This window comes from Kogia breviceps, chromosome 7, assembly GCF_026419965.1.
Source record: "Kogia breviceps isolate mKogBre1 chromosome 7, mKogBre1 haplotype 1, whole genome shotgun sequence".
Taxonomy (NCBI): Eukaryota; Metazoa; Chordata; class Mammalia; order Artiodactyla; family Physeteridae; genus Kogia; species Kogia breviceps.
The window spans coordinates 19,409,274-19,418,945 of NC_081316.1; the positions used below are offsets into that span (position 1 = coordinate 19,409,274).

At 57.2% G+C, this 9,672-nt stretch overlaps 1 protein-coding gene across 2 annotated transcripts; it reads left to right on the forward strand.

Moving 5' to 3' along the window:
- The first annotated feature begins 420 nt into the window (after nt 1-420).
- Nucleotides 421-7,776, forward strand: FADD (Fas associated via death domain). 2 transcript variants are annotated; one of them, XM_059068197.2, is made up of 3 exons: nt 421-874; nt 2,468-2,601; nt 2,833-7,776. In XM_059068197.2, exons 1-3 carry the CDS (start codon nt 589-591, stop codon nt 3,049-3,051), a joined length of 639 nt encoding a protein of 212 aa, XP_058924180.2. In that variant the 5' UTR covers nt 421-588; the 3' UTR covers nt 3,052-7,776. The 2 variants fall into 2 exon arrangements, with proteins under 2 accessions (XP_058924180.2, XP_058924181.2); XM_059068198.2 differs by having other exon boundaries at nt 2,468-7,776.
- Nucleotides 7,777-9,672: the final 1,896 nt, after the last annotated feature.

Below are 9,672 nucleotides of genomic sequence, written 5' to 3' on the forward strand. Positions count from 1 at the left end.
AAAATAATGAGGATAACTTTTAAAAATCAAGTAGTTATTAAACTTTTAAAACTAAATAAACCTCTGAATATTCTTTTCTGCACAGATCTCCAGGGGGCACTAAAGGACATGCATTTTCACAAATGTTAACAAATAAATGCATTTATTATCGGCATCCGCAGGGCAACTTTCCACAGAAAACACAGCCCGCGCCCGGAGCGTCGGGACACCTAGGGCCGCAGGCCCTCATCCAGAAGGAGAAGGTCGTCAGGGCGCAGGCGCAGAGGTCGCCCCAGTCCCACCGCCGTCAGCAGGTCTGGTGCGCCTCCTGGCGGCGGCCGCAAGCCACGCCCCCACACCCGGGCGGAAATGGCTACTTGGACTCGGGGCGCATGCACGAGTCCCGGGAGTTGTCGCGAGAGAAAGCGGCCCCAAGGGAGACTTCCGGTGAGGGGGCATCAGACGGTTAAGTGGGAACGTCCGCCGCTAGGCCGAGCGCTCGAGGAGGCGCGGGCCGGGTCTGCGGGGGCGCGAGCCAGGGAACGGGCGGTGGGCCGGGCCGGGCCGGGGAAAGCCAGAGGAGGGCCGGGCACCGCCGCGCCTGCCGCCATGGACCCGTTTCTGGTGCTGCTGCACTCGGTGTCAGCCAGCCTGTCGAGCAGCGAGCTGACCGAGCTCAAGTTCCTGTGTCAGAGCCGCGTGGGCAAAAGGAAACTGGAGCGCGTGCAGAGTAGCCTGGACCTGTTCACCGTGCTGCTGGAGCAGAACGAGATGAGCCCCGAGAACACCGTGCTGCTCCGCGAGCTGCTCGTCTCCCTGCGGCGCCAGGACCTGCTGCGGCGCCTGGAAGACTTCGAGGCGGGCGCGGCGGGCGAGGCCGCGCCGGAGGAGCGAGGTGGGGGCGGGGGCCTGAGGTCTGGGGGTCAGGTGGGGCCGCGCCGGAGGAGCCAGGTGGGGCAGGGGTCTGAGGTCGGGGGGCGGGCGGGGCCACGCCGGAGGAGCCAGGCGGGGGCGGGGGCCTGAGGGTTGGGGGAGCGGGCGAGGCCGTGCCGGAGGAGCCAGGTGGGGGCGGGGCCTGAGGACTGGTTGGCGCCAGGGGAGGCAGGGTCAGCCGGACAAGCAGTAGTTTCGATCTCCCAGGCGCCTAACCTTTTCCGGGTTCGGTTTGCGTGGGTTTTCTCAAAACAGCCCTGGGAGACGGGTAATATACCCATTTTGCAAATGGGAGAACCATAGTGCACAGAAGTTAACAGCCTAAGTTGCAGAGCATGGACACCCATCCCCCGCCTCAGTATTTTCTCCACCTCCCCCCTCCCTCCGGGTAAGTTAGCGATTACTCGAAAGGAAAGGACATTGCTAATCTCCCTGGTGTAGAGGAAGTGCACCAGAAGCGTCACAGCAGGTACGGGGTGGTTGATAAGGGACAGTGTTTGCACAATGGGCCATCAAGGTGTGGTCCTGGCTCTGCCGTCGTCTAGCTGTGTGATCTCAAGAAATAACTTACACTTACCTTTCCGTGTCTCCATTTCCTCTTCTGTACAAGCGGTTAGTAACGCAGGTGCCCACCTCACAGAACTGGAGGAGTTGGCACACAGGCTGACGGCGTATCAGGGATTTGTAGCTGAAGATGCCACTTGGAAGGAGCCTTCCGAGAAGCATTTTGTCCTTCTTCTCCCTGCCCCCGTCCAGAAACAGCCTTTTGTAGTCTGTCATGCTGATCTCACTAGTGACTTTCCAGCAGATGAGGACATAGTAGCCAGAGACTGAGGACTGGTGTCAGTCAGGACATCTTCCAAAAAGAGAATCGGGGTGTTCGGGGATGGCGTACGACTTACCGTATCTTGGTGGCCGAAAGCAACAGAATTTGGTGCTCTTACAGTTCTCGGTCTAGTAGTCAAGTCAGGGTGTCAGTAGGCCATGCTCCCTCTGAAAGCTCTCGGGGAGGAGCCTTCATGCCTCTTCTGGTTTCTGGGGACTCCAGGCGTTCTTGGCTTGTGCCCACGTGGCTCCAGTCTCTGCCTCCATGGCACGTGGTTTCGTCACTGGGTTTAGGGCTCACCTGGATAATCCAGGATGATCCCCTCATCTCAAGATTGTCAACTTAATCTCATCTACAAAGGCCCTTTTCCAAATAAGTTAACATTCACGGTTCCAGGGGTTTGACGTGGACATACTTTTTAGGGGCCACCATTCAACCCACTGTAGGGTGAGATGGGGGAGCAAGTCCATCTCTCTGTCCTGAGTAGGTATCTCGCAGGCCACGCCTCTTTGGTAGTGTTTCAGGGTGTGGTTAGCTGGGGCAGGATTGGGCTTTCTACGGCCTCCCCTGGTCCCCCTGCTGCTGTGTGTCATTGGCCTCTGCAGGAGGACCTCTTGGTACCCAGCTCTTGGGTCAGCACCGAGGAGCCCATCAGGGCGTGTGGGGTTGCCTGTCTGCTAAAGCGCTCCCGCAATCTCTGGTCAGTCATTGTGTTCTCTCCGTCCCCAGATCTGCAGGCAGCGTTTGACATCATCTGTGATAACGTGGGGAAGGACTGGAGGAAACTGGCTCGTCACCTCAGCGTGTCTGACGCCAAGATTGAAGCCATTGAGGAGAAGTATCCCCGGAACCTGGCAGAGCAGGTGAGGGAGTCGCTGAGAGTCTGGAGGAGCAGCAGGAGGGAGGAAGCGGCCGTGTGCTACCTGGTGAGGGCGCTCAGGGCCTGCCGGCTGAACCTGGTGGCAGACCTCATCGAGGAGGGTCAGCGGGCCCGGGCCCTCCAGAGCGAGAGCGGGGACCCTGTGTCCCCCTCGTCCTGGGACTCAGACTCGCCCGCCTCAGGGGCCTCCCGATGACCCGCTGCTTTTCTCCAGGACCAACGGCATCTACCCACTCTGCACTTCGTTCCCTCCACCGCAGTTGACCACATGCCAGCGCATGAAGACCCGGCAGGGAGCCGGGTGAGGGCCCACGCGGGCTCTGGGCACTGTGATGACCCTCAGAGGGAGATGCTTTCGTCCCCGTTAAACGAGGTCCTACCGGAGGCCATTGCAGGCCACATCCGACACGTAGGAGGAACCTATAAAAGGTAGTGAGTAGGGTCATAAACCTGGCCGTTGTCCAAGTGAGGAAGCGCAGAGTCGAACTGGAGGCAAGTCAGTAGTAGTGGGGGGCTGGGCTGGGGGCCAGCGCTGTCCAGCTCGGGAGCCCCTGCGTGGGACCACTGGCTCCTCCTGCCGTCCCGCCGTTGCCAGAGGCTTCGAGGCTGGCGGTGTAGACCCGTCTCCCAGGGCAGGTGGCATAGGGGGTGAGGCGCTGCCTGTGAGGTGCTTAGAAGATGTGGACACAGGGCTGGGCAGATGCTAGTTCAGAGAAGTATTATGATTCCTGTGATTCCACAGTGTGTTACTATTTTGTGTCAAAACCACGCTCTTTCTGATAACAGAGTTGTCGAGGGAGCTGGAGCCTGTGGTTATAAGAAGGAATCTTTCTTCCTGCTTCTCAGGTAGCCCTATTGAAGTAAGGGCCTTTCCAGAGGAAACCTCCACGTGCCAAAGAATGTTCTCTCCCCGTTGGTGATGATTTCATTTTACATGCTCTCAGAATTCCATTGCAGTCGATTTCAGTGTCCCTTGAAGGTTATTACAGGCCCAGCCTGGCAGTAGGGTGGTTGCATTTCATAACAGCTCCGGGGACCACTGACAAGGGGAGTGTTTAGGGGGTGGGATGAATTAGGAGATTGGGGTTGACGTATACGCACTACTGTGTATTGTGTAAAGTGGCAGAGAGCCCAGCGTTCATGCCTTGCGCCTTCTTGCTGTGACCTTGGGAAAGCTACTTGTGATGTCATGCCATGTCACCTTGACCTTTGGTTGCTGAGACCCTAGCAACACTCCCCACCAGGCTGTGGACCCAGCCTTCAGCAGATACTTAGTGCCAGACACTGCTAGGAGCTGGGGTCATGCAGCAGACAAGACAGAAGTGGCCCTACTCTGTTGACCCCGAAAGCCTGGCCAGGAACACGGGTGTTAACTAATTCACAACAAGTTTGGGAGTTGAGCCAGTTCAGCCCCAGAGTGGCGTGGCCTGGCCCGGTCTATGCGCTGAATGTTCCCCCGCCTGCCAGGAGCACCTGCCTCTTGAGGACCTCGGGTCAGGGCTAGTTCTGTGGGTAACACACACACCATCATCGTCATCAGTAAATGAGAGGGCCTTGGCTAATGGGTCGCTTTGGGAGATAGGTGATCTGGAGAATGTGTCCACGTTTCTTGAACAGGGGCAGATTTCAGAGGTGGTGGCAATCTTCTTATGGTTTATGGCATATGCTACTGAAGTGTGAGGGCGCTGGGCACCCTGGCCTCCAGCCTGCACCCCCAGCACGGTTCTCACACCTGGAAGGAACCTCTACCCTCTGTCGCACCAGGTGTTCTCATGGAGGCTTTGACAACACATGCTTAGAACACTCAGGATTTTCCAATGCCTGGGACCCGGCACTGGGCCGACTCCGTGCCACGTGAGGTGAGGCACTGGTCCACGTGATGAGGGAGTTGGAGCAGCCTCAGTAGACCAGTCATGTGACCTAATCTCACCACCCAAGGCACAGATCTGAGTTCCAGGACAGAAGAGGTGTTGGGTGAGAAAGCGCCTCCCAGCATTGCTGTCCGCCTCCCAGGGCCTGGAGGTGGGCCAGCCGTGGTGGCTCTGGGCTGCCGGGGCAAAGCTGCAGAGCCTGGTGGTGGGTGAACGTACACAAGAAACTGGCCCCGAAGGTGGGAGCTCAAGGCCAGGTAGAATCCTCCGTTTGTTCAGTCCTCAAGAGGTCAGGAGGTTTCCACTGTAGCTGCGCTGCCAGGCATTGAGGTGAGACTGAGCAAAAGCAGCCAGCCTGCCCTCAGCACAGAATTTCCCCAGTTTTGTGACACAAAAGGAAAAGGCACAATAAAAGCGTATAGAGGGACTTCCCTGGCGGTCCAGTGGTTAAGACTTCACCTTCCAGTTCAGGGGGTGCGTTGGGGAGCTAAGACATCATGTGCCTCGCAGCCAAAAAACCAAAACAAGCAACATTGTAACAAGTTCAATAAAGACTTTAAAAATGGTCCACATCCCCAAAAAAGTGTAGAAAAAGCACAAATGCCTATACGGGCCCTAAAAGTGGAAAAGTACACAGCAAATTTTGGAGAACAATTCTCTGAATGATAGTTTTTCTGTATGCTATCCATATTTTCCCTGTTCCTGTAACGGTTTCAGTTGTCGGCCAAATACCAGTCCCAAGTGTAATGTGGACCATGGGGGGGGTTGTCCTGGAGATCAGGGCGCCGCATGGGGTCTTGAGCCTGACCTGGGTGTGAACCGGGGGCTCTGTCCCTTGGGGCTCCACCTCCCTGAAAAGGGGCCATTAGATGAATATGAAGTGCTTGGCTAAGTCTGTGCACTATTTTTTTTCCGTGGTACGCGGGCCTGTCACTGCCGTGGCCTCTCCCGTCGCGGAGCACAGGCTCCGGACACAGGCTCAGCGGCCACAGCTCACAGGCCCAGCCGCTCCACGGCATGTGGGATCTTCCTGGACCGGGGCACGAACCCGCGTCCCCTGCATCGGCAGGTGGACTCCCAACCACTGCGCCACCAGGGAAGCCCCCTGTGGCACTATTTTTACCTTAAGAACAAACACATGTCACCCAGAGCCCCAGAGGTCTGCCAAAGGCTCTTCTGCTCTGTGTGGCCTCAGAACATTGAGCCCGGCCTTTGTGCGTTTTGCGGGATCTTCGCTCCCTGATCAGGGATCGAACCTTTCCCCCTGCAGTGGAAGCGCAGAGTCCTAAGCACTGGACCGCCAGGGAACTCCCTAACCCCTCCTGGGACAGACGTGGTTGACATCTAACCAGAACTGTGACCCCGGGGACAGGTCAGCTACACCCCACGTAGGCAGGGAGCTGCTGCAGTTTTTGGACAAGGATTTCTCACGGCAACTTTCCCAGAAACTCCATCCCTTTTTTTTTCTTCAGTCACGTAAAATTAATTTTTCCTGATAAAGCGGCACACAAGTCATGTGGTTTACTTGGAAGTGAAAGTTAAGAGCCACGTTCTGCTCTCAATCCTTTTTCCCCTGAGAAGAAGGGAAAGAAGGGTCCGAGTGTACGTGCTTTGCGGGAGATTTCCCAGCCAACGAAGGAGAATTTGAACAAGTGTTTCCTTGACAAGGGTCGCTCCGTCTCCCGGCCCACAGGTTTCCCGGCTTCACAGCCTCCTCTGCCACCTCGCCAAGGCCAGCCCTGCTCCTGGGCGCACGGGGCTGTGGGTCCCCGTCCAGGGCCCCCACCCGCTCCAGACTCTTCCATTGGGGGCGGGGGCTGATAGCCTCCCTTCCGCTCCCTGGTGACGCCACGGCCACCCCCAAAGTGCACTGCAGAGTGGAGGCTGCCGGTCCCACGGTGCGCTCTCCTGGTTTGTGCGGCCTCTAGGGCACCTGTTCTCCTGGCCGCTACCCTGTCCCAGCACCAGTCACCCACCCATGGGAGCACCTTGGCCTCGTCTCTCCCAGGTCCCTGGTGCCTCCCATCTCGCTCTCGCTCTCTCTCCCACCCCCTCGCTCTCTCGAAGCCCCCAGACACGTATTTTCAGATAGCTGGGGGCAGCGCTTGCCATGCACGGGAGCGGATCACAGATTTCTGGGATTCGGACGTGGGCGTCGTGGGGGCAGGTGTTCCGCCCGGCGCACGCCGCCTGCGCCTCAGCATCCCCCCACGAGTGCCCGGTTCAGTGCCTGGCGCCACAGCCCGGTTAGTTGCCCTCGGCGCGCACCAGGGTCCTCTCCCTGGGGCTCGCACTCCCGTGCGCAGCGGCACCAGCTCTTCTGGACACTACCTCGCAAGCCTCTCTCGTTACCCCCACCCCGCCCCCCAGCCGGGCTCCACCCTTCTCAGGACAGCCCCGCCTCTTCCCCTGCCGCCCCTCTGACCCGCCGCATCAGCCGCCAGAAATTCCGTCCTAGTACAGACTCCCGACTATTCCTAGAAACCGCAAGCGCTCGCCACATATTTTTCAGTTTTGTGGGTTTTTCCCATGGTACGCATTCTGAGTCATCTTGCTGACACCGCCTTCTAACCACAGGACTCCTGCGTGCATTGAGTTGTGGAGCCAGACGGGCAAGCGCGACGCAGGGTAGCATATGTGCTTATGCGAAAATGGCCGGTCACCCTGCATCGGCCGCAACAGGCAAAACTTCTCTTTTACAAGGGAAATGGGCAATTGAAACCCGTTTTCGTCAAAGAGGCCCTGGGTTTCTTAAGTCAGTGACGAAGTTAGTGCGCTGTGGCGAGAGTCCCACGGGGCTACCAACCCCGTCGTCGCCAGGCAGCGGCCGAGTCAGTGCGCGAGCCGCGCGCAGCAACGGCCGGAAACCGAAGAACATGGGCCGTTGTTTGGTCACCGAAGGGCGCCAGGCGGGGCCAAGCTTCCCTTCCGCACACCTGCTTGGTGACAGGCTCGACACGGGCGACGATTTTGCTTCAGCACGTGTTGTTTCGCGGGACAGACCCGTTTGGGGAGATGACGAGGTTCTCAGGGTGGGGTGGTGCTGGACAGCACCGAGTGAAGAGGGTGAGTCTTATGTTGTGTGTTATTTTACCACAATCTTTAAAATCATCTTTCACATTAACCCTTTATATTATTAATCTAAACTGCATTCGTTTCGTGGGATTCTCTCTGTCTAATTTGAACTTTATTGGCGTTTTATAAGGAGGGCTAGGAGCAAAAGAGTGTCTCCGGCCTATGTGTGTGTTGAAGTCACATTATTACAAATAAACCCTTGTCCATCCCTGGGCGTCTGAGTCTCTGTTACTCCTTCCAGCGGGGTTTCCAGCTGGAGAAACCCGCCTGCGGGTACCCAGGCCCCTCTGGGCAAGTCCTAATCCTCAGCATCATGAGGAACCGGAGGGGCGCCGGGCCCCATGCAGCTTGCTCCCCAAATGCCACCTCCCAGGGGGACTGAGCATCGGCTCAGACACCCAGTGTGACGAGGCCTCGCCTGAGCCCCGCCACCCGCAGTGGACCCCTCCTGCCCTGGTCGTGCCCCACCAGGCGCGGCTTCCTCATCAGCGTGGCTTCCAGAGCTGCCCAGCGGCTCTGCGAGCAGAGGCTGTGCTCGCTGAGCAGGTGAGTGAACTGCGATGATAAAGGACCAGGTCCGGGGGCCCCAGGGCAGGGACCAGGCTGCCTCTCTGCCCATCGTGCCCGGCCGTGACCGAGACCCAGGATTTGCCCTTCACACCGCCTACTCCCAGCATGAGGTCCACCACGGGCCCTAGGGCGGCTCCCCCACCCCCTGAATCGCCGCCGGCCACCCCAAGGGTCCCCTCCCCGGGCAGGGTTGATGCCACGTGCACAAGAGCACACACCTCTTGGCTCCGGGAGCTCTGAAATGTGTGGTCTGTTCACGCACCCACCCACGCATCCACCCCTTCATTCAGTAGGTTCTCAGCCGAGGGCTAGTGGCTCAGGTGGGGCGGTGGGGAGGGGCCGTTCACCTCCCTCTAGCTGGTGACCGCACAGTGGAGCCCCACCTCCCTTTCTCACCTGGCAGGACCAGCCCTCTCCCGGTTGCTGCAGGCTCCAGGGAGATGAGTGATGGTGAGTGGCTGAGAGTTGCTTTCACAGGGTAAAGACCACGATGTCATTACTGTAATTACTCCGGAGTGACGGCATGTGTTTAAAATGACTTGCCTTTATGCCAGCTTGACTGGGTATGAAACTCTCGGATCACCTGTTCATTCCCTGAGGTCTTTGGAGACGTCAGATGATACCTGGGGAACCTGCCCCAGTGCCTGTCACCGAGGAGCACCTGAGCCAGGCCCAGCCACCGAGTCCTACTGTGAGAAAGCGGAGTCCTCTGTCATCTGGTCCCGCTGATGTTGTCTGCAGCCCAGACCGTAAACCAAAGACCGTGGAAATTCAAATGAACGTTAAGTAGACGGGCAAGACTAAGAGACCAACTCTTCTTCCTCACACAGTGGGGGACCCTGTAGAGGCAAAGGAGGACAGGATTAATAAGGTAGATGTAATAGGGACAAAGTGAGCAGTGCCATGAGAGGCATGGCATCCTCTGCAGCCAGCTGCCCGGGTTCGAATCCTGGCTCTGCTATTTCGCAGCTACATGGCGCCGGGCAAATTAACTCACCTACAAAATGGATATTATAGGACCTACCTCGAAGGAATGGGATGCTGGGGGCATTCTATGACTTGCTTCTAAAGCACAGGGTGGGTACAAGGACGCCTGCAGCCTCTGTTCCGGGTGCTGAGTCATAACCACGATGACGGTGGTGTAGCAGACAGCAGAGCCAAGCGATGTGTCACTGAGCTGCTGAATTGACTTTCTCTGCCTCTGGGCTCCGTCACTTGCTAGCACTTCTTTTTACAAATTCTTTAAGACACTTTGGTTGGATTTTCTGATATTTGATGCACTGAAGGGCATCATAGTGGTCAAAAGGGAATTTAGAACATAAAGATGGTGTTTTAGATCAGTGACGAAAAATATTCAATCATTGGGGTTAGGACGACTGGGAAAGATCGTTGCATCCTTATCTCCCTCCTTCTTCCAAGATGAATCCCAAATGCCTACAAGATTTTGTTTTTTTTTTCAATATGAAGCAACTCTGGGAGTATTTATCATCTTGAAGAGGAAGGAGAGGGCCATAAAATAAAAGACTGATAATTCAACT

Bases quoted from the DNA above. Each gene is read 5' to 3' on its own strand.
- FADD (XM_059068197.2), top strand. From the start codon at position 589: ATGGACCCGTTTCTGGTGCTGCTGCACTCGGTGTCAGCCAGCCTGTCG. The intron at 875-2,467 runs GTGGGGGCGGGG...CTCCGTCCCCAG, and splicing joins GGCCGCGCCGGAGGAGCGAG to ATCTGCAGGCAGCGTTTGAC. The intron at 2,602-2,832 runs GTGAGGGAGTCG...GCTTTTCTCCAG, and splicing joins CCCGGAACCTGGCAGAGCAG to GACCAACGGCATCTACCCAC.